The following is a 24,114-nucleotide window of genomic DNA, read 5'->3' on the forward strand; positions in this document are numbered from 1 at the left end:
ATGACAAATCTATGTGAAATTCAGCAAAGCTTATTATTGAATTAGCACTAATGGTATTTATACTATTTGATGTACATTTGTATGGACCGTGTTGGCTGAAAAATGAAAACGGCTCACTTTAAAAAGAAATACAGCTAAATATGAACTGCTAAAAGCAAGCTTTCAAAAGCCAAACTGACTTTCTTAGTAATTTCTTCCAATTAATATCCACCCAACTAGTCATTCTGCTATTCACGTACAGAAAATTAGACCTCAGATTATAGCAGGGGTTCACGTATTGACAGCTATTCATCAAGAATAAAAGCTCCAGCTCTTTTTGAAGAAGAAAGAATATGGAGATTTGCACTGCAAGCCCTGTAAGCTTAAGTATTAAACCCTGTGTCATGTCAAATGTTCATTTACTAATCATTTTCACTGCATATAAAGTCCATACTGGCTATTACAGTCAAATGTGCTATAATATTTATAATGAAACATCACAGAAGACATTAAAAAACAGTATTCCAAAAATTTTAAATGAAAAAAATATCTAAAAAAGGTTTTTCTATTATATACCTGTTGTTTATAATGATTACCAATATTTTATTTCTCTTAATGCTCAAATATTACAACATATAAAGAAATATAGACATAGAAATAGATACATATCAACGCACACTCAAAAATATACTAAAACTATATGTGGAGCAAAAATTTAGATTATGTTAAAAATGTTTACTTAATTCAATAAAATAACAATAAGCTATTTTTATTTTACGTTTGTTTTTGTATTTTTAAAACGCTGTACACCTTTTTCCCTAAACCCAAAGTTGTGGTAGACGTCTGGTCTTTGGGTGTTTATTTCTTATTTACTTTTCTTACTTACTTAGTGTCCCAAAATGTTTGCTTAGCTTATAGAAGATACGAATCCCAGGTCCACCAAGTTGCCACTGCAAGGCCCTTAACCCTCAATTGCTCAGGTGTATAAACTGAAATAAAAAAAAATGTAACTTACCCTGGATAAGAGTGTCTGCTATATGCTGTAAATGTAAATGTATAAACATCTTAGAACTTAAACATGAAACTTCACAAAGAGAATAAATCAGATTTCGCCTACACTTCTCTGTCTCTTGATTGGCTGCAACTCCTTCCAATCCCAATTCTTTCATGCATGAATCTCTGCTGTGATGGATTTTACAAATCTGGGTTGGCGTATGACATGTGCATATTTTTGTTCTTCTTTAAGGGCTGAACGGAATTAAGAAAAAAAGAAAACATTACAATCCCCTACCCGAAACTACCCTACCCTGACCCCCTGAGGTAATGACAAATATTATTAAAACAATATATTAAAACAAACTGGTGAGTCTGTAACGGTCATGGTTAAATTAGCTTGCAATTATTTATACCACAGTAATGCCACTGGGGTCTGTGAGAAAGCTCATTTGTACATTGCAGTGTTCTACAATATGAATACTGCAAAGGCTAATAGTGCAATAAGGAATAAAACAATGCATCGTGCTGTTCTACAGGGAAATGACAGTATCTTAAGAGGACAGTGCTGGTATCTGACGTGTAAAAAGCCTTAATATAACCCTGGTTCTGAAGGCTATGGTTTTCCTCTTTGCTGATAAAACTTGTCTGTGACTCTCATGAGTTCAAAACACTTGACATTTTTGCCTCCTTTGTATCAGTCAGCTTTAATTGGCTGATCTCTTTTGTAGCTAATTCATATTCAACCTAATGACTCTTGTTTTGCTGCTTTTGTAATTCAATTACTTGAAAATAAAAGTTATTTCATGTGGAGATTTGCATATTTTGTTCACCCCTCTAATTCCCTGCTCTCAGGAAAACACTTTTAACGTTTGGATGACTAGAGCGCCATCTGGCGGACACAAATTTCTGAAATTCATTTCTAATCCTTTTTTTCTCTTTACCTGGTAAATGATTTGGTAGAAAACTGCATTTAACAGTGTTTTGGATATTATTTTATAATCAAAGCCTGATTGCTGCTGTTTAAAACTCCAGTAACCTGAGACCCTTTTTTTTTAAATAAAAACTGTCTGTCATGATGCTGTATGTTTAGGTACATTCTCTTAGCTGTCTGGGGTCAACCAGGAACAGATGAATTTATGTTTAGATCCTGTGATACAAATTGCACTTAGACGGCCTCTGGTGAGCTAATGATGTCCGGATTGCATCAGAACTAACTTGACAATATTGTGGGTAGATTACAGTCAAGTTTCTATATTTTAAATGCAAAACAATAGGTATCAAGTGTATAATTAGAAAATACACTGTATAGTTTCCTTTAATTGAGGCAATTAATTGCAAGTAATTTATTTAATTTACATGTTTTCTTTTAAGATGGGCAAAGATTGTCACTCCTAGTTTTATTCATCTGTTCACATTTTGCAGTTTCTGTTAATCACCCTTTAAGGAAATTAGCCAAATGATTTATATTCAGAATCTAACACTTCAGTCCAATCATCTTATTACTTAACATGTGAATTAAAGAAGCCTTTGCATCAAACAGTAAGAGAACTTTCCAATATTGCATTTAGAATGGTGCATGTTTAGTTTCTAACCCACTTGTGAACTTTTTTTTTTTAAATAGTTTTACCTGATAAAGTTTATCATGAAAAGGTTTGGGCATGTTAACTCATTAGAAAACTCTAGATCATGTGTAACCCATGTAAGTAGTTGGACACAACTGCTCTGATTAACATTAGGTTTGACTTGGACAGCATGTTAGATGAATTTAAAACCCAAACACATGATCACCCAAATTCAAAATTTTTCAGCTCAGCTTTTTAAACATTGTTATACAGTTAACAGAACCAAGACCTGCCTCAACTCACACTGAATCAAAAGACCCAAAGAAAGACAGCAAAACCTGAATACTGCAAGAATGCTTTAATAGATATAGAAAATGCATTGTCTTAAGCAATACAATTACACTTGGCTTTACCAGAGTTTAGCAGGGCAGAAGGTCATTGAAGTGCAAGCAAGGTTTCAAGGGGGAAAGAAAAAAGCCCACACTTAGCATTGATAAATCAGGAAAGCTTTGAAGCATTGGAGGATGAGTCACTTTTACAGGGGTACCGACCCATCCAAAGATTGAAGGCCTGAGGTTTCTGGACATTCTTGCTTTGTATGCCAAGATTGGAAGTTGTGGTGTTGGAAGTACTCACATTAGGGCTGCTGGAGGTCAATGTGCTTGAGGCCTGCTGATTCAACTGTTGTGTGCCTTGTGTCTGCAAACCATCATGGTGATTAGAAAGCTCTTGAGATGACCAATAGCCAGATGTACTTTGGCTCTGAAAACCAGTGGGGGAGCTTGAAGTACTGGTAGTGCCACTTGAAACTACACTTGGTGCTGCCTGTTGGGTCACAGTTAAACCTGGGGCAGAGCTCAGCTGGTTTACACTTTGCAGTCCCTGGGAGCCAAGATACTGACTGGACAGTGAGCTTTGTGACTGCCAGTAGGCAGGTGGGCTTTGGATATGAAAAACACCATAGGAGCCTGAAGCACTGACAGTAGAACCATTGGTCACTACAGCAACAGAGGCTGGCTGGCTTAAGCCTTGCAGTGTCGGGGTACCATCAGTAGGCTTGGAAATTCCTGAGAGCCAAGATGTAGATGGGCTTTGAGACCCAATGGAAGAAATACCAGAGGTAGTAGAGCCACTTGACATTCCACTCTCAACAACCTGCTGGGTCATTGTTAAAGCAGGAGCAGAGCCCTGTTGGTTTTGTTCAGGCCACATTTCAAAACTTCCATAACGGTTCACAAGCCATTGAGACAACCCATGGCCAGTTGAGCTTTGGCTTTGAGAAGGCATGTAGGCGCTTGAAGTACTAGAAGTAGAACCACTTGAAACTATACTTGGTGCAGCCTGTTGGGTTGTGGTTAAAACTGGGGTGGAGTTTCTCTGGTTTATACCTAGCTGCATTTGGAGTCTACCAGGTTTCCTGGGAAGCCCTTGAGATAGCCCATAAACAGTTGAGCCTTGGCTTTGAGAACCACCATAGGAGCTTAAAGTACCAACAGCAGAACCATTGGTCACGGCCGTGTCAGAGGAGAGGGGGATCAAAGTTAAACTTGGGGCAGAGCTCATCTGATTTGTACCTTGCGGTGTTTGGAAGCCACCATGTTGGCTAGCAAGCACTTGAAATGTCCCATAACCAGTTGAGACTTGGCTTTGAGGACCAGTGGGGGAGCTTGAAGAACCACTTGAAACTAGACTTGGAGAGGCTGGTTGGATCACAGTTAAACCTGGAACAGGGGTCAGCTGGTTTACACGTTGTCCCTGTGAACCAAGATATTGACTAGAAAGTGAGCTTGCTGACTGCCAGTAAGTAGATGGGCTTTGGAAACTAGTGTAGGAGCCTGGCACACTAGTAGCAGAACCATTAGACACTGCACTGTCAGAGGCTGGCTGGATTACAGTTAAACCTGGGGCAGAGCTCATCTGATTTATTCCTTGCTGTCCCTGTGAACCAAAATATTTAGAAAGTGAGCTTGCTGACTGCCAGTAGGCAGATGGGCTTTGAGAACCACTGGAAGAGCTTGAAGTACTAGAAGTAGAACCACTTGAAGCTACACTCGGCATGGACAGTTGGGTCACAGTTAAACTTGGGGCAGAGCTCATCTGATTTGTACCTTGCGGTGTTTGGGAACTTCCATGCTGGCTAGTAAGCACTTGAAATGTCCCATAGCCAGTTGAATCTTGGCCTTGAGAACCAGTGTAGGAGCTTGAAGTAGAACCACTTAAAACTAGACTTGGAAAGGCTGGTTGGATTACAGTTAAACCTGGAACAGAGGTCAGCTGGTTTACACGTTGTCCCTGTGAACCAAGATATTGACTAGAAAGTGAGCTTGCTGACTGCCAATAGGCAGATGGGCTTTGAGAACCACTGGAAGAGCTTGAAGTACTAGAAGCAGAACCACTTGAAGCTACACTTGGCATAGACTGTTGGGTCACAGTTAAACCTGGGGAAGAGCTCAGCTGGTTTATTCCTTGCTGTCCCTGTGAACCAAGATTTTGAATAGAAAGTGAGCTTTGTGATGGCCAGTAGGTAGATGGGCTTTGATATCCACTGGAAGAGCTTGAAGTAGAACCACTTGAAACTATACTTGATGCAGCCTGTTGGGCTGTAGTTAAACCTGAGGCAGAGCTCACCTGGTTTACATTTTGCTGTCCTCGTGAACCAAGATATTGACTGGAAAGTGAGCTTTGTGATGGCCAGTAGGAAGATGGGCTTTGAGATCCACTGGAAGAGCTTGAAGTACTGATGTAACCATTGGACACAGCACTAACCATGGTTGGCTGGATCCCAGTAAATCCAGGCACAGAGCCAAGCTGGCTAATGCCATGCTGTGTCTGGGAACTACCAGATGGCTTGGAAAGTCCAAAGAGCCAAGAAGTAGGTGGGGTTTGAGAACCAGTGTAAGTAATAGTAGAACCACTTGAAACTACACTTGGAGTGGACTGTTGGGCCACAGTTAAACCTGAGGCAGAGCTCATCTGATTTACACTTTGCTGTCCCTGTGATCCAAGATATTGAGTAAATGAACTTGGTGACTGCCAATAGACAGATGGGCTTTGAGAACCACTGGAAGAGCTTGAGGTACTAGAGGTGGAGCCACTTGAAACAATACTTGGTGCAGCCTGTTGGGTTGTGGTTAAACCTGAGGCAGAGATCACCTGGTTTACCTTTTGCTGTCCTTGTGAACCAAGAGATTGACTGGAAAGTGAGCTTGGCGACTGCCAATAGACAGATGGGCTTTGGAAACTAGTGTAGGAGCTTAACATACTAGTAGAAGAATCATTGGACACCGCACTGTCAGAGGCTGGCTGGATCACAGTTAAACCTGGGGCAGAGCTATTCTCATTTATACCTTGCTGTGTTTGGAATTTACCATATTGGTTGGCAAGCCATTGGGACAGCCCATAGCCAGTTGAAGGTTGGCTTTGAGAACCAGTGTAGGAGCTTGAAGTAGAATCACTAGAAATGACACTTGGAGTAGACGGTTGGGTCACAGTTAAGCCTGGGGCAGAGCTCATCTGATTTACACTCTGCTGTCCATGTGAACCAAGTGAGCTTAGTGACTGCCCATAGGAGGTTGAGCTTGGAGAACAACTGTAGGAGCTTGAAGTACCAGAAGTAGAGCCAGTAGACACTGCACTGTCAGAGGCTGGCTGGATCACAGTTAATCTGGGCACAGAGCCAAGCTGGTTTATACCTTGTTGTGTCGGGGTACTACTAGTAGGTTTGGAAATTCTTGAGAGCCAAGAAGTAGATGGGCTTTGAAAACCACTATAGGAGATGGAAGAAATACCAGAGGTAGTAGAGCCACTTGACATTCCACTCTCAGCAGCCTGCTGGGTCAATGTTAAAGCAGGGGCAGAGCGCAGTTGGTTTTGGTCAGGCCACAGCCGAAAACCTCCATAACGGCTTGCAAGCCATTGAGACAGCCCGTAGCCAGTTGAGCTTTGGCTCTGAGAGCTTGGTGACTGCCAATAGACAGATGGGCTTTGAGAACCACTGGAAGAGCTTGAAGTACTAGAAGTAGAACCACTTGAAACAATACTTGATGCAGCCTGTTGGGTTGTGGTTAAACCTGAGGCAGAGCTCACCTGGTTTACATTTTGCGGTCCTCGTGAACCAAGATATTGACTGGAAAGTGAGCTTGGTGACTGCCAATAGACAGATGGGCTTTGAGAACCACTGGAAGAGCTTGAAGTACTAGAAGTAGAACCACTTGAAACAATACTTGATGCAGCCTGTTGGGTTGTGGTTAAACCTGAGGCAGAGCTCACCTGGTTTACATTTTGCGGTCCTCGTGAACCAAGATATTGACTGGAAAGTGAGCTTGGTGACTGCCAATAGACAGATGGGCTTTGAGAACCACTGGAAGAGCTTGAAGTACTAGAAGTAGAACCACTTGAAACAATACTTGATGCAGCCTGTTGGGTTGTGGTTAAACCTGAGGCAGAGCTCACCTGGTTTACATTTTGCGGTCCTCGTGAACCAAGATATTGACTGGAAAGTGAGCTTGGTGACTGCCAATAGACAGATGGGCTTTGAGAACCACTGGAAGAGCTTGAAGTACTAGAAGTAGAACCACTTGAAACAATACTTGATGCAGCCTGTTGGGTTGTGGTTAAACCTGAGGCAGAGCTCACCTGGTTTACATTTTGCGGTCCTCGTGAACCAAGATATTGACTGGAAAGTGAGCTTGGTGACTGCCAATAGACAGATGGGCTTTGAGAACCACTGGAAGAGCTTGAAGTACTAGAAGTAGAACCACTTGAAACAATACTTGATGCAGCCTGTTGGGTTGTGGTTAAACCTGAGGCAGAGCTCACCTGGTTTACATTTTGCGGTCCTCGTGAACCAAGATATTGACTGGAAAGTGAGCTTGGTGACTGCCAATAGACAGATGGGCTTTGAGAACCACTGGAAGAGCTTGAAGTACTAGAAGTAGAACCACTTGAAACAATACTTGATGCAGCCTGTTGGGTTGTGGTTAAACCTGAGGCAGAGCTCACCTGGTTTACATTTTGCGGTCCTCGTGAACCAAGATATTGACTGGAAAGTGAGCTTGGTGACTGCCAATAGACAGATGGGCTTTGAGAACTACTGTAAGAGCTAGCATTTTGCATCCAAGACTGACTTGTTTGGGAAGTGCTGGGAACCTGTGGTCTTTGCTGGTACATGGACGAATAGACAGTGTTACCAGATGGCAGTGTCACTGATGCAGTCCCATAGCTGTTCTGAAGAGCAGTATTTGAAACATCCTGATTAGATGTGGCTTGTACATATGAAACAATGTCCTGGCTCTGAAATCCTGAAAAAAAAAAAAAAAAGTAAATACAGACTTGTATTGATCAAAAGAGACACTGGTCAGGGCATTAGAGGAAAATAAGCCTGCCTGAGAGGCTCTACTAGTTTGCAAAGCTTCAGCACTTACCTTCATCCCTCATGGCTGTGGAAATTTGGGCTCCATCATGTAAGGAGGCAGGTTCCTTAGGCTGAGCCTGAGGGATCTGGGCAGCAATACTGTACCAATCCTGTGCAGGCTTTTTACTCCACACTAAGAGACAAAAGTAATACTTTTACACTTTTAGAATTGATCAGTCACAAGACATCACACACTGCTTCAAGTTTGATAATAGCTTACCTCCAAGTGCCCTTACATCTTTTAAATATAGTAAAGCAATGAAGAGTAACCAGAGCCTACAAGACAAGAGAATTGAAATCACAAACCCATAATCTAGAAAAAAATAAGTCAGCATTGCAAAATGTTCACCATCACTTACCTTTTACAATCCCACATAATGACAAAACTGACTAACGGAAGGCTTAGAGCCTACCGTGACACTGCTGACTCATAAAACCACAAAACACAAATACCCCAGAAGCCCAGCAGCCTTCCTTTTATACCACTAATTCAAGTCAGGTGAAAAACATTAACTACTCACAGATCACATGACTCATTATTCCAAGCCCTTTCTTCAGGTGTGAAATTACTAATTGGTTGGTCATGTGTGCATGCGCAAAAAGGAACGCTACCACACATAAAGACAAAAACACCGGTTTGTTAAGTATTAAAAGTCTTTCAGTGTTTTTGTCTCTTGAAAGCAAAAGAATTTGCTTTCAAGAGACAAAAAATTAATTAATAGTATTTTCATGTCTTGGTTTATTGAGACAAAAATACCAAAAGATATCAGATACCAAAATGCTCTGCAGTGTTTATACAACATTCGAAATGTCAGAGAAAAGTAGAATCTGTGTATATTGGTGGATATTATGACTTATTTAAAACTAAAACTGAATTTTATTTTTTTTTCCCCTATAACATCATGTCCCGGAGTGTTTTATTCCTCTTCATGCCAATACAAAAAATTTTTTTTATTTATTTAAGAAGTAATTTATGTTAAATAACCACTAGACATCTCTAAATAAATGTTATAAAGATCCCAATCCTGCTATGGTTTTTACAGTGTATTCCTAGTTTAAATGAATACCTGTACAATAAGTTATCTGCACATTGGTTATGATATGAAATAAAACCAGGACCAGGACTTTGTTTACATCCAGTTCAGGCACTTAAAGGATCATCCTTTATTACAAGGTAAAAATAAAGTGTACAAATTCAGTTTCCTCTCACACCACCAGCACTACAAAGTACAAACAGCAGATCAACATCCAAACCCGAAACCTCTTCTCATTCACAGTAAGGGGAGTAAGGAGAAATGACTAAGAAAGAACTAGGCATGAACTGATCTTACTTTCTCATTTCACAGAAAGGGTGTTACAGTGAGGACATCCTGTTTTCTGCCATGCTCTTGCAGTCAAAAATCAGTTTGGGGTGGAAATAGTGGCCAGACAAGCTGACATGTCTGTAGACAGAACCAGAACATTTGGCAAATTTGATAATGATCCAATGATTCAGGAAAGTTTTGGTTCAATAGTCATACTGTGCATTTGATTGGTACATCCCTATTAACCCAAACAGAGCAAAACGATTAACTGAATTACAGACTAATCTTGAAACCATATTATAAATAGTAATATACCATAATAAATAGTATAACAGCGTTTAATTCACTTCAAGAAAACAAAGCCTTTTTGTAGCACAAGGTCAGGAGGTAAAATAGTTTTGTAATGCGAGTTGTTCGTGTGTCTGATATTGTATGTAGAAACTAGACATTAGGAGACTTTTTTCCTCCACACTAGTTACAGCCTTGAAGTTTATTTTAAATATTTGATAATATAACTATATTCATGGCCTGTTTTCACTTTGAATGCTCTTGAACATCTTTGAAGGCAATTTCATTTCTTCATCAGCTTCAAGTGAGGTTCCTTAGTGGCCGGCTTTAACTTCACTAGAACATTCTCCAATCTGATGCTGTTTCCCTTTTAAATCTGATTTATAAACATTATCAGTAGTGCATACAGGATGAATAGATTAGGCCTACTTCATGTTAAATACATTTGTTCAGGGGTTTGTTCATGTCTGCTGATAGAAATGCATGTCTATGCTCCGCAAATACACTCCCACTAAACCCTACGCTGTCTTCCTCTTGATCTCTAAGTGTGCGCTCTATGTAAGTGATGCTATTTGTTAGTGCTCTAATTTAGGGGAAACCACTACGTTTGTTCAACGGCCTCTTTCAGGAGCTGTGGGGGGAAAAAATGTCTGAGTTACACTGCCATCTGCTGGACAGAAAAAAAGAAGTGTGCAGGACAGATTTAAGAAGTGTGCAGATATTGTCAAGTTCAGGAATAAATATGATGTGCATTAAATCCCTAAAAATCATCGGACATACACACAGACACACACACACACACATACACCCTTCTCAAGGAAACCCTGAATCATGTACTAGCATGTAAGTTAACTGTGTGAGGGGGAAAAAATAATAATTTGCCTGAATAACGTCATTCTATACGAAGCCATCACCGAAATACAGCAGCGATGAAGCCGATAGTGAAACCCTAATATATATATATTTTTTTTAAATAATAAAAAAATCAGTGATTTGTTTTAATGACTTTGTAAGAATCAGGATCTGACGTGCTAAATAAAAATATTAGGGACAAAAGCTGAAGGTTTCACTGGATGGCACAGGGATCAGATTTCAGCCAGAGCACAGCTAGGTCATGTCAGAATTATGGAGAAAAGCCAGTCTGAGAATCAATGAACAAATTAAAATCAATATCCAAATACAGATCGCATGGTACAGCAATAATTAAAAAAAAAAAATATTCCCAAATTTAAACTTAAAGTGAAATGTGGATTGACTGATCAACTACGACATCTTTAGCATCTGACATTTCTGACATATTTTTTATGAAACATATTCTTTAAGATGGATTTCTGTTACCTGTTAGACACACTGGCCCACAGCCCAAGTGTAAACTCTCTTTGTTTTTGGTAAAGGACGGTTGTGCAATTTTACATTTAGCTTTATTGTGAGGTGGAAATGAGGGCAGTGATTTCGTAACCAGATGTCAGAACAGTCCTGTCTGAACCTACATCGATGGACACTTGTGAACGAGCAGACTGAGCTCTGCTCATGTAAAGGAAATGAGTTTAAGTGGAAATCTCTCAGAGAAACAATTAATTTCTGATCAAACCTGAACTACACAAAATCTCCAAGATGGGGAGGTTGGTTTCATTGAAAAACTGTACTATGATCATCATATCATCATCGTCATCATCATCATCATCATCACTATAATTCTTCATTAACAGAAATTCCACCATTATTATAATCCCACCACCTCCAGTATAGTTCAGTATAACCCAAGTATAAATCCAAGGGTCATGAGCTTTTCTCATTCCCTTTCATCTGGTGCAAGCAGCCACAATCTCTAGCAGGTTCATGGAATATAAAGTCCACATTTGCTCATTCTTTACATCTCTTCCATTCTCAATCAGGTTCATTTGGTGAAATTGGCCACGACAGCCCAGAGCAGCTCGTTAGCACCGGATTTGGACGCCTCGGTCTCCGGTTCGAGCTCAACCAGCGATCGCAGGCGCTTTGTCACGAGCTCATACTGCTCGTCCTGCAGCGGTGAGAAAGCATTCTCCAGCACATCGGAGGAGTGTGCAAGGAGGATGAGCGCGAGCAGACGTTTGTCCATGCGCTGCGGCTCCCTCACCCACTTGTCGAGCAGGGCTTCCTGGAGCTTCTTGACCAGGCGCTGCTTCACCGTGCTGTTGCTCAGCGGATGCGTGGTCATGTCGAACAGCAGGAAGTTCTGCTTCTCTGTGCTCAGCACACCCTTCTCAACCAGGTTCTTCGCCAGACGCTCACGGACGTTGCGAAGTTGGTAGTGGAGCTTCAGGGGATTCCACGTCTCTCCTATTCAAAGCAACAAAAAAAAAATCGAAAACAAAACATGAGCTCATTAATACACACTTGTCTTCTGACTAGTCTGATCAGAGAATTCGGTGGTATAATATCCATTATCTATTAAGCGGGGTGTGTTTCTTCTCACCACTCAGAAGTTCTATCCAGTTCTGCACCGTCTCAGGAGGCTGAGTTTCCTTCACATGCTTCAGCGCCTCGTCTAGCAGCACGTCTCCTGTGGGAGCGTCCGATTTACACAGCACCTAAGCTCACAGGGAAGAAGGAACTAAAACAAATGCACTTGGAAACTGTGCAGAGACAATGTTTAATGTTTTCTCCCTCTGGAGGATTCTGTTGTTTACACATAGCATGCAGGATTCAACTCGCCTATTTGTTCAGGATAACAACATTCATCCATGTTTTTATATCATCCCACCTGGGCTACTGTAATAGTCTCTATGTAGGCATTGGCGAGGCGTCTCTATGGGAACGGGAACACATTACACCTATAACACGAGCTTCCCTTCATTGGTTGCCCGTTCATTTTAGAATTGATTTGAAGATTTTACTTTTAGTTTAAATCATTAAATAACATTGCTCCTAAATATCTCTCAGATCTATTACAGTCATATGCGCCATCCAGAGCACTTAGGTCTGCTGGGCAACTGCTTGTAGTCTCCCCCAATACAAGATTAAAGAGCAGAGGTGACATAAATCTAAATTACATTTAAAACATATGTATAGTGCAGCATACAACGCAGTATGAGAGTTACCTGTTAGGAGTTCTTTTAAGTGTGTGTTACTAATTATTATTGTATTCATTCATTCATTCATTTTCATGCCAACCCATCGCAGGGCACACACACACTCTCATTCACTCACGCAATCACACACTACGGACAATTTTCCAGAGATGCCAATCAACCTACCATGCATGTCTTTGGACCGGGGGAGGAAACCGGAGTACCCGGAGGAAACCCCGCCTCCACACACACAAGGTGGAGGTGGGAATCGAACCCCGACCCTGTAGGTGTGAGGCGAACGTGCTAACCACTAAGCCACCGTGCCCCCCAATTACTATGTTGGCTTTGTAGAAGCCAACATTCTGTTTTCCTATTTAACCTTAGACAAAAATTGCATCACAGGTTTTCGGATGACGTCACATGCTTGTCTTGCCTCCAAATGTTTTGGCACCCTAGCGCTCCACTAGATTTCACAAGTTTTATGTCCACTTGCCTCCAAAAGTAACAGTGACCCTTATGTCCACTTGCCTCCAAAAAGCACCGGCCTTTGCGAACAAAGCCAACATCAAAGTTTGTTGCGACGAACTTTACAAATCTAGTTGTATTCATTGTGTTTTTATTTATTTTATTATTATTATGCTTTTTAGCAATTCTATTGTTTATTTTATACTGTTTGTACAGCACTTTGGTGAACACCTGCTGTTTTAAAAAAGTGCTCTATAAATAAACTTTGATTTGATTTCATTCCAGACTAAAGGATTACAACATTCCTTAGATAGAGTTGAACAGCATTCTAGGACTGGAGAGAAGCAATATTCAAGAGCAACGGATTAACATCTCCTCCTAAGTAAAGGTTAACAAACATTCCAGAACCACAGGTTAACAATATTCCAGAGCTACACGTTAATAATATCCCATAAGTGCAGCTTAATAATATTCCACAACTAGACATTAAATATATTCCCAAATTACAGGTTAGCAACTTTCAATCTACAGGATAACAACATTCTATAAGGACAGATCACATGTTAACAATATTCCAGCATGACAGGGTAACGTTTCAGAATATTCCAAAAATACAGGTTAAGATACCAGAAATACAGAGTAATTATAGTCCGAAACTACAGGTTAATAATATTCCACAAATACAGGTTAACAATATTCCTGAATTACAGATTAACAGAATTCCAGACCTACAGGTTATAAACAGTCTTGAATTACAAGGCAAGGCAAGGCAGGTTTATTTGTATAGCACATTTCATACACAGAGGTCATTCAAAGTGCTTTACATAGAAATTAGAAAACAGTTTATACATACCTGCAAACTCACAAGAGGTGAAAAAGGTGACAAGGTTCGAAATAAAGAAATCCCCCCCATCCCCCCCGAAGAAAAATTGAGAACTTAAAATGAAGCACAAGAACATAAAGGGAAAAGACAACATTTGCTTCAAGTGAAAAAAAAACACTTTTATTAATCCTATTTTTACCAAAATTTATTGGAAATAATTTTTCTCTGTACAATTTGAGTTCCCCTTGGAACCTTAATAAATTGATGAACACAAATATTGCTATTTCTTTTGTTTTTTGGCCGCCACAAGCCTTTCAAGTGCCGTTTTCGTTGTTTAGCAATGTGTCTCTTTATTGCTTTTTGTTCGTCCTCTGCAGCTTGAAGTGATGGACGAAATAGGTGATTGCCTTATCTTGCTTCTGAATGCTGATTGGTCAAAAGACGCGAGGACGATTGAGATGTGAGGCGTCATCTGCTTACTAGTGCTTCACACTCCAGTCCAGTTGGTGGCGGTGAATGCACCAAAAGTTGGTTTGCCATCCGCCATAAAAAGTAATTAGAAGTAGAGATGCGAGGCATCAGCTTGATAGATGGTATACTACGCTGCATCCAAAACCGCCGCCTAAGCACTACTTCGCCTAATTATTGGATGGAAGTAAGCGGTTTCGGACGCAGCTGAAAGTTCAGCTTTAAAAGTGTCTACTGTTGAAGCACATCTGATCTCTTCTGGAAGCTGATTCCAGCTATAAGTGGCATAATAACTAAATGCTGATGCACCTTCTATCTATTCTAAATGTAACTGGAAGCCAGTGTAAGGACCTGAGGACTGGAGTGATGTGCTGATTTTTTGGTTCTGGTCAGAATTCTGACAGCAGCGTTCTGTAGGAGCTGCAGCTGTCTAATGGTCTTTTTGGGGATCCCAGTAAGGAGTCCATTGCAATAATCCACCCTGCTGGTGACGAAAGTATGAACAAGTCCTGTCTTGAGACAAAACATCTAATTCTGGCTATATTTCTGTGACGGTAGTAAGCTGATTTGCTTATCGCTTTCACATGACTTTAGTCTTTAGACCCCTAGAGTCAAGGTGTGTGTTAACCTTGAGAGTTTCATCTTTATTTCCAAATACAATGACTTCGGTTTTGTCTTCGTTTAACTGGAGGAAGTTTTGACGCATCCAACTGTTAATTTCATAAATGCATTTACATAGAGAGTCAATGGTTCTTTAGTCATTAGGGGACAGGGCATCATCTGCAGTATATCTGGTATATCTGGGTATCATCTGCATAGCTGTGGTAAGCAATTTGGTTCTTTTTCATTATTTGACCAATTGGGAGCATATACAAATTAAAGAGAAGCGGTGCAAGAATTGAGCCCTGTGGGACTCCACATGTCATGGATGTCCACTCAGATTTATGGTTACCTATGTTCACATAGTAACCTCTCTCTTTTAGGTATGATTTAAACCATTTGAGGACCATCCCAGAATTAACATGATTCCATAACTAAATATTAACAATATTCAAAAATAACAGATTAAGAATATTTCAGAACTACAGATTATTCTTAATACCGGTTAGTTACAGCTGAAGATGTACGAGTTAAATGGCAGAGCTTCCAGAGCTACCAACATTATTGAAGTTAACAATGTTCCACATGCACATGTTGGCTATCAGTGGACACCGGGTGTCAGACTGGTAACTTTGTTTTCTTGCTGGAGAACAAGTGAGGAATCTATTGGTGAATTGTGTCATTTGAAGTAAGATAATAAATCAAACAGATGCAAGGGTCAGGAACACTATGAGGATAAACTATGGAGTTCTCAAGCAGCCTTTAGTGAACGTCACAGCCGTTGCCAGAAAAAGCCTCTACAGCTGATATGCAACACTGCACAACATTCCCCTCCCTCCTCCCACACTACTCAGAAACAATGTGTAATTAAGCGTCAAAGGAGCAAGACAAACAGGCCAAACACCCAAACCCAACGTGTGTCATGATGCATGTGAGCGTCACCAGGTTTGCATTTGTTGTCACATGGAACTAGTGTGTTTTTTTAGTAGTATATGTTTTATGTAGCTCAGTTTTTCAGGTGGCATATGTTCTGATGGAAAACGGTTCAAAACCGATATAACAGCTTGAAAAATGATTATACTTTATATATAAATAAATAAATAAATAAATAAATAAAACAATAGGCTGAATAAGACACACACCTTTCTGGCCAGCAGGCTTTTCCTCCTCATGCCACAAGGTTCAAGTTGTAGTCGTCCTCGAAGGCTGAGCTCGATAAGCATGCAGCCTCTCAGACCTGAAGATATGCAGTCATTCCAGAACGATGTGTAACCCTGTGAAATCACACACACACACACACACGCACAAAATAATTAACCAGATATCAAAAAAATTCATTTGTACATGAATTTATTCTATACTGTAAGATATATATTATTATTCGACTTATATTAATGAATCTTATCTTGAGAACATAAACAAATGAGATTTCTTTCATTCTGCCAAATTCAAGCTGTATCTCACCTCATCTTATCTGTAAGTTCTACATAAGAATCTAGCTGTACAAGTTCTTCAGAGATTAATAAGGTTTAATCAAAGAATTAAAAAGTGTCAGTTTTGAGGTGCAGGAGGCCAGGAATCATTCTGTGATACTGTTTATACTCAATAAATATATATATAAGTTAAAAAATATTAAGAGGACTGGGTCTCTTCAGATATACATATTTTTTCTCCCTTACACACACACACACACACACATGCACACACACATGCACACACACACACGAGTTTGCTATTAGCAGAAGTATCGACTGTGTAATTATTACAATAATTATACTTAATTGTTAAATAATAAGGATAGTATACTAAATAATTATCATTGTTTTATGGGTTCAGTGATAAATGCGGTGTTATTTTAATAACTGCTGCATTCAGATATGCATATTTTCTCTCTCTCTCACACACAGACAAATATACACAAACACACAAAAACACGTATACACACACAGACATACATGTACACTCACACAGACATACATGCACACACACACACGAACAAACACACAGACAGACAGACACACACACACAGACAGACACACACACAGACAAACAGACACACACACAAACACACACACACAGACAAACAGACACACACACAAACACACACACACAGACAGACAGACAGAGACAGACACACAGACAGACAGCCAGACAGACACACACGCACAGACACGAACACACACACAGACAGACAGACACACACACACACACACACACACAGACAGACAGAGACAGACAGACAGACACCCACACACACAGACAGAGACAGACAGACAGAGACAGACACACACACACACAGACAGACAGACACACACACAGACAAACACACACACAGAGACAGACAGAGACAGACACACAGACAGACACAGACACACACACACAGAAATAGACACACACACAGACACACAGACACACACACAATTATCAGCAGTAGTATCGAGTGTAATTATTACACTAATCATACTTAATTATTAAATAATAAGAATAGTATATAGTAATAATAATAATATATAATAATAATATAATAGTAATAATAATAATTATTGTTATTGGTTATAGTTTTACGGTTTCAGTGATAAATGCGGTGTTATTATAATGATTATGAGTTTAAAGAGAGACACCTCTCTGTCCTTCAGCCCTAACAGCAGCACTTCCTCCATCAGTGTGAGCCGCGTCTCCTTCGAGTCTCCCCGCTCCTCCTCGTCTTCCTCACCGCGGCGCTCTTCGTACTCGTCCCCGTCGCAGCTCTTCTCTTTGTCGGCGGTGGCGTTACGCGAGGCCTCGGTCCGCCGCTGCACCAGGCCCGAGCTGCTCCTCTGCGTCAGGGACGTCATTATTATTCCCGATAACAGTCCGGTGTTCCGATCACCAACACGTCCCAGCAGTGCTGTTTAATAACACATCAGTCTGAGGCGGAAAAAGAAAAAGTTATCCTTGTTTCTGAGATAACAGCTGCCCGTTGACGTGGATGTTTACATGCGTCCGGCTCTCGAGCCCCGATTTCCTGATTCAATATGGCGAGGGTGATGACGTCAGACATATCCGGGGTGACGTCAGAGATCCCGGAAATAGGCAGATCATTAGTTTAACACCCAATTAAAGGTGGGGTGCACGTTGTTTGAAAGCCAATGTTGACATTTGAAATCACCAAAACAAACACGCCCCTAACCCAAATGGGTCTCACCCCTGTATTTATAAACCTGTTGGGTTTATCTCCATTTTACACGGTCCTACTTCTTGACTTATCGTAAGCCTTTCTTCTCTTTCTTTCTTTGTTTTTATCCTCTATGTCAATGTTAAAACCGCTTTCTGCTAATGTCACACATGCGCACTGAACACTCTCTCCGCCCATATTGACAAGACACGCCCCTTTCTGCTCATTGGCTACACGTTAGTTTTGTTTTTGTTTTGTTTGTCGGCCCAACGCAGTTTTCTGAAACATTTCTCAAACAACGGAGACCCCACCTTTAAGGCTACAAGAGATCATATAGAGGGGCGTGTTTTTTTTTTTTTCTTTTTTTTCTTATGTTACTTGGGAAGCACTTCTTCTAATAACCTCTAATAATGAAGCAGTTTGAAAGTTTTTTTTTCTTTCCATCTAGGAACAATTCAGCCAAAAATATAAGGCACACTTTCCAAGTATCCCAAGTAAATTCCCCTAATCAATAAATCATTCATTAATAAAGCAGGTGCATTATCCTGGACAGGGTCACACGGATTCCAGATCCAATCTCGGGAATACTAGACGGAAGGAGATAATATATATATTCACGAACTCACACACAACTAGGGGCTTATTTTATCTTAGCCAATCCACCTACTGTCAGGTTTTTGTAATTCAGTCTCATTCCATAATGAGCTATGAATAAAATCAGACTGTGAAGCTGTGAATGTCACCCCATAGCATTCACCCATAGCATTAACAAGTTTTTATTGACAATTAGAATTAGCACACGGGGAGCGTGGTGCCTTGGTGGTTAGCGTGTTTGCCATTAGGATTGCGGATTCGATTCCTGACTCTGTCTGCTGTTTGCATGAAATCTGGTTTCCTCTTGGTGCTTCGGTTTCCTCTGCCAGTCCAGAGACATGCATTGTAGGCTGATTGGCATCTCTAAATTGCTCGTAGTGTGTAAACGAGTGCGTGTGCACATAATAGTACCCTATGATAGACAACATCCTATCCAGGGGGTACCCTGTCTTTTGTAACAAGTCTCTTGAGATCCAGGTTCCCCATGACCCACTAGGATAAGCAGTGTAGAAAATGAACAGATGAATGAATGAACCTAGTAGCAATTGATGCACATCTTGCTTTTTATTGTGGCTGCATTCTTGGAAATCAGATTAAGATTAATTTGGACCAGTACTCATTTGCTATCAGGGATGTATGATTACCTACTTTTCTTCTTTACTTACTTTCAAGTTAAGTCAAGTCAAGAAGCTTTTATTGTCATTTCAACCATATGTAGCTATATAGCTGTTGCAGTACACAGTGAAACGAGACAACGTTTCACCAGGATCATGGTGCTACATAAAACAAAGACAGAGCTAAGGACTTAGTAAGTTAGTCCTAGATACATACTGTAAAGTGCATCTGTGCAACCTGGTGCAAAATTCTCTAATCATTATCAAAGTTAGTCCATTTATTATTAGGTTCTTATAGTTGACTTGTAATAGAAAACGTTTTAAACGATCTTTACCTGGAAAGTCCACAAGAATCCTTACACAGCTATTTACAGGAAAAGTTGGACCTGTTATCTATTACATATCACAGTTCAGAATATCATGCTATAGAGTCGATTTCTTTAATGATGTACTAAAGGCCATTGTAGCTAACAAGTAACTGAACACTACAACTTCCATTTTATCATCACATAAACTGCTGCTTTAGGAAAACTAACACACATCTCACCTTAACAGCTCAAAAAATGGTGGGAGGTAGGACATGGGTTCTAACACTGCACCTTAAAATGAGTGCAAAAACCTCTAAATGAGTGCAGATTACACTTAAATAGCTGTGTGCCAGCCAATCGGTCTTCTCAGAGGCAGGACGATGCATCATCTTGTCCATAGAAAAGCAAGCGGGATTCAAAGGGGCTCAGTGTAGCGGGTGCAAAAAGGGCACAGGACTAAAAAGAGCACGCGTGAAGATACTGAAAGGTGATTCGCGATTGGAAGAGATGCTCTAAAATTTACTTGAACAATGCACAAGCCAGAAAAAGGTAAGTGATCATTATTAAAAATACTTAAACTGCACAAATATGAAAATAAAGTTGCTTTGACTGTTGGTTTTGACCATTAAACCAATGTCATTAAAATCTGACATTATTTTGATTTTGATGTTTAGAATTAAATGATTAACCTAAATAATTGTATGATAATCTATATTCTTAATTGCTAATGTCTGTGATATATAATTTTTAAAGTGTAACATATCTAATTAATGTTACAGAGAAACTGCAAACGTCCTCACACTGGAGACACTGGAGACAGTGGAGACTCCTTCCTCAAATACATTAAATTCATTTCTGCTTACAGAAACGTCCTCCATATTAAAAATCCCATTTTCTTTGTTGAATAAAATGTTTTTTTAATCTGTTTATCATCAGACTTGGATTACATGTAGCGAGTCTTCTGCAAGTCCCTGTGTATTATTTCTATTAGTTCCTATAGAAACTGTAGTGCATTAAAATGAGTGCATTAATATAAAACTGTGAATTTAACACCAACACTCATCATTATAATAAATAATCAATGAAGCTTATATGTTCTCTGTTGTACTCAGAAGAAAAAGCTGTCCTTTCCTTCTGTGTTGGCTGTGGGCTTCAGATCCACGATCGCTTCGTGCTGAGAGTGTTTCCCGACCTGCGCTGGCATGTAGCGTGCCTTAAGTGTGCGGAGTGTCAGCAAAACCTAAACGAGACACACACCTGCTTCATTAAAGATGGAAAGACCCTGTGTAAAGAAGATTATATCAGGTTCGTAATCAATTTCATTGTCCTTTTTTCTTTTTTTTTAAGAAATCGTCCAGCCTCATGGAGGACACAAAGGCACCTAACCCATATTACCTCTAGATACTGTATGTTACAGATAATATAGATGACTTTACTTTTTTCATTATGCATTAACACTTTAGAAAACAGTGCACAATTAATCCTACAATAAAACCTGAATTAACATTTACTTAAATATGAACTAATCATGCAGCTACATTTGTGAGTCGTGTGCGTCTGTGTGTTTTTGTGTCTGTTCTCTCCGAACACTAAACATACTAATTCATACATTAATTCAAATGGATTGGTTCAACCTTGCTTTTCAGATTATACGCCACCAAATGTGCAAACTGTCAAAAGTCCTTCAGCAGTCACGATTACGTCATGCGTGCAGGAGTTAACGTCTATCACGTGCAGTGTTTTCTCTGTGAGCACTGCGATCGGCTGCTGCAGCCCGGAGACGAGTTTACCATCCGCGACGGCTTCTTGCACTGCACTGCTCATGAAAACTCCAGTCACGGATTAATGACACTTACACGTGACACAGTACATGTGACTGACCCGAACACGTGTGATGGAGTTGCAGGTAAACATCCAAACCTTTTAAAGAGGCTTGTTTAGAAACCAGCACAGCAACAACTTGACAGTTTTCTACAAATGCATTCACCTGTGACTCAGTGGATATAGTCTTTTTATCACTGTATTTCATGCAGACACTTCGTGGTCGGGTGGAAAAGGGGAATCTGGATGGCTGGCACCCATCAAGCCTGAGAAGACTGTACGTGTGAGGACGGCACTCAGCAAGTCTCAGCTACAAGTGCTGCTCACATGCTACAGTGTGAACCCGCGACCGGACGCTAGCCTGAAAGAACGGCTGATGGAGATGACGGGGTTGAGCTCACGGGTCATTCGCATCTGGTTCCAGAACAAGCGATGCAAAGACAAGAAGAAGAGCATGCTGGAGAGAGAGACAAAGAACAAGACCGGAGAACAGGTAGGCTGACTCAGGATAAACACTGACTTATGCTCTAATAATTCAACATAATTTCTGAAGTAGTGCACAGTTTTTGAGAATCATTAAGGGACCTATGGGGTGCACGGTAGCTTAGTGGTTAGCACGTTTGCCTCACACCTCCAGGGTTGGGGGTTCGATTCCCGCCTCCACCTTGTGTGTGTGGAGTTTGCATGTTCTCCTCGTGCCTCGGGGGTTTCCTCCGGGTACTCCGGTTTCCTCCCCCGGTCCAAAGACATGCATGGTAGGTTGATTGGCATCTCTGGAAAATTGTCCGTAGTGTGTGATTGTGTAAGTGAATGAGAGTGTGTGTGTGCCCTGCGATGGGTTGGCACTCCATCCAGGGTGTATCCTGCCTTGATGCCCGATTACGCCTGAGATAGGCACAGGCTCCCCGTGACCCGAGGTAGTTCGGATAAGCGGTAGAAAATGAATGAATGAATGAATGAATAAGGGACCTATATTCCCAATACCCTATGTTCCCATGACTCTATATATTTTGGGGCTCAGTGTCCCCAATACACTCTTTTACCAGGGTTCCACATTCTCAATACTCGATATTATCCCAGGACGTAATTTCCCACAGGTCTATATATTCTGGGACCCAATGTTCCCACGTTCCCAAGACTCATCCCAGTCTTTTAAGAAACAAACCTATATTCTAAGGACTCAGTGTTCTATCTTAAGCCTGTCTTTTTCAAAATGACAAAAAAGGCCTCCATCTTAAAGAGATTCCCATGTTCTGGCCAATCAGATTCGAGAATTCAGTTCCCCAACACTGCAAATTAATTCTTATTATAAATAAATTAGATTCTCAGGAATATTTGCAATAGATGCAGTTATTATAAAAATGATGATCAGGAAACAGTATCAGCATGATTTTATTTTTATTTACAGATCAATGCGACGGACGTGTCGTCTGTCACTCCTGAGAAACTGGACATAGACACAATCATGCACCCACTGGACCTGCAGACTCTCCAGCAATCTTGGAAACTCCTGACGAGTCTTTTGAATTCAGACATCGAGACGCTTTACCAGGAAGCGGCGAATCTCGATTAGTTACAACAACACAAACAGAGAATGTAGCTGTTTTAATGTAGGAGTTCTGAATTAAAGGAAGGTCAATCGTATCAATCATTTAGTGCCAATTTGTGCTTCAAAATCCAGTCAGATTTACTTTGTACTCGTGCACATAAAGTATGTCGATAAATCATCTAATCAGCTATAAATAATCTAAGAAACTAAATAGTGAAAGAGTGCCCCTTAATCACAGCATATAAAAATGCAATATTTTAGTAATGCAGCACAGCGACCTTCCTTGTTTTAGTGGGTGCCATTACTTTTGTCCTAATTAAATGGACAAAATTTGTTTCAGTTTAAGGAAGTATGTTGCATTGTTTTCTTTCTAACCCGAGTTTCAGTAGAATATTTGTGTAAATCTTTTTTAATCCAGCTGGAAAAATGAGGCCCAATTATGCTCAAAGTACTCAAACGTTATTTAATATATTTCTTGAAATTCTCATTAAAAGCACCAAAAATCCCTTATTTAAAAAATTCCTTTTTTAAGACACAAATTTGCAGGGTTGGTTCCAAGTACAGATGTTTGATGATCCACACAGGTACTGTAACAGGGTGTGATCAAACTGAACACACAGACAAGTGGGTAAAGCAAACAGAAGTGCAGACAATCACACACACAAAAAAGTCGCCAAATTAGGAACACCCAAAAGTAATGGGACAAAGGAAAGAAAACAAACTGGTGAACGAATGTACAAAACACGAGCCAAACACATGAGTCAAAACAGACCAGGGTCAAGCAGCTGCAACCAGAGAAATAAAGGGAAAACCGGACAAACAGGACAGGATCAAAATCAGGGAGTAAAATGTGCTTAAGCAAATGGCTCTGAACCTCCCAGTAAACAATAGAACACACAATGCTTTAACAGAGCGAGTTACAGTCTAACACAACCGGGAGCCAGAGCGTGGGAGTGCTGGTGGCTGCTGGGAGTTGGAGTCTGAGGCCAGTCTTACTTTTGCTTTGTTTTTGTTTTCACTTATTGTTTGTTTGTTTGTTTAATATTTTTAGTCAATATATTTGTTTAATTCCCAAAAGTTGAAAAGTTTATTGCTTCTAACTTTTTGTTTCTACCTGTTATTA

At 40.3% G+C, this 24,114-nt stretch overlaps 3 protein-coding genes across 3 annotated transcripts; 1 reads left to right on the forward strand and 2 right to left on the reverse strand.

Annotated features, from left to right (window-relative positions):
* Positions 1-2,948: 2,948 nt before the first annotated feature.
* LOC132863528 (serine-rich adhesin for platelets-like) lies at positions 2,949-8,440 on the reverse strand. The gene is made up of 6 exons (XM_060896386.1): positions 8,310-8,440; positions 8,171-8,226; positions 7,961-8,083; positions 6,511-7,837; positions 5,040-5,061; positions 2,949-5,003 (listed from the first exon to the last, which is right to left on the reverse strand). Exons 1-6 carry the CDS (start codon positions 8,324-8,326, stop codon positions 3,036-3,038), a joined length of 3,513 nt encoding a protein of 1,170 aa, XP_060752369.1. The 5' UTR covers positions 8,327-8,440; the 3' UTR covers positions 2,949-3,035.
* A 635-nt stretch (positions 8,441-9,075) lies between these two features.
* On the reverse strand, positions 9,076-17,977 carry golph3b (golgi phosphoprotein 3b). The gene is made up of 4 exons (XM_060895630.1): positions 17,573-17,977; positions 16,094-16,225; positions 12,001-12,115; positions 9,076-11,864 (listed from the first exon to the last, which is right to left on the reverse strand). The coding sequence occupies exons 1-4, from the start codon at positions 17,783-17,785 to the stop codon at positions 11,440-11,442; spliced, it is 885 nt and encodes a 294-aa protein (XP_060751613.1). The 5' UTR covers positions 17,786-17,977; the 3' UTR covers positions 9,076-11,439.
* A 2,725-nt stretch (positions 17,978-20,702) lies between these two features.
* On the forward strand, positions 20,703-23,020 carry LOC132863716 (insulin gene enhancer protein ISL-1-like). Its single transcript, XM_060896672.1, has 4 exons — positions 20,703-20,926; positions 21,268-21,527; positions 21,655-21,935; positions 22,851-23,020. The coding sequence occupies exons 1-4, from the start codon at positions 20,703-20,705 to the stop codon at positions 23,013-23,015; spliced, it is 930 nt and encodes a 309-aa protein (XP_060752655.1). The 3' UTR covers positions 23,016-23,020.
* Positions 23,021-24,114: the final 1,094 nt, after the last annotated feature.

This window comes from Tachysurus vachellii, chromosome 20, assembly GCF_030014155.1.
Source record: "Tachysurus vachellii isolate PV-2020 chromosome 20, HZAU_Pvac_v1, whole genome shotgun sequence".
NCBI lineage: Eukaryota > Metazoa > Chordata > Actinopteri > Siluriformes > Bagridae > Tachysurus > Tachysurus vachellii.

What these genes read in the sequence shown, in the direction of transcription:
- LOC132863528 (XM_060896386.1), bottom strand. An exon ending in CACAGCCATGAGGGATGAAG is followed by an intron (nt 7,838 to 7,960) that starts GTAAGTGCTGAA and finishes TTTTTTTTTCAG; the next exon opens with GATTTCAGAGCCAGGACATT. An exon ending in GGTTCTCAAAGCCCATCTGT is followed by an intron (nt 5,062 to 6,510) that starts CTATTGGCAGTC and finishes AAGCCCATCTAC; the next exon opens with CTACTGGCCATCACAAAGCT.
- golph3b (XM_060895630.1), bottom strand. Translation starts at nt 17,785, where the DNA reads ATGACGTCCCTGACGCAGAGGAGCAGCTCGGGCCTGGTGCAGCGGCGG. An exon ending in AAAGCCTGCTGGCCAGAAAG is followed by an intron (nt 12,116 to 16,093) that starts GTGTGTGTCTTA and finishes CTGTGAGCTTAG; the next exon opens with GTGCTGTGTAAATCGGACGC. An exon ending in CTGGATAGAACTTCTGAGTG is followed by an intron (nt 11,865 to 12,000) that starts GTGAGAAGAAAC and finishes TGCTTTGAATAG; the next exon opens with GAGAGACGTGGAATCCCCTG.
- LOC132863716 (XM_060896672.1), top strand. Translation starts at nt 20,703, where the DNA reads ATGAAGCTTATATGTTCTCTGTTGTACTCAGAAGAAAAAGCTGTCCTT. An exon ending in TGTAAAGAAGATTATATCAG is followed by an intron (nt 20,927 to 21,267) that starts GTTCGTAATCAA and finishes CTTGCTTTTCAG; the next exon opens with ATTATACGCCACCAAATGTG. An exon ending in AGAACAAGACCGGAGAACAG is followed by an intron (nt 21,936 to 22,850) that starts GTAGGCTGACTC and finishes TTTTATTTACAG; the next exon opens with ATCAATGCGACGGACGTGTC.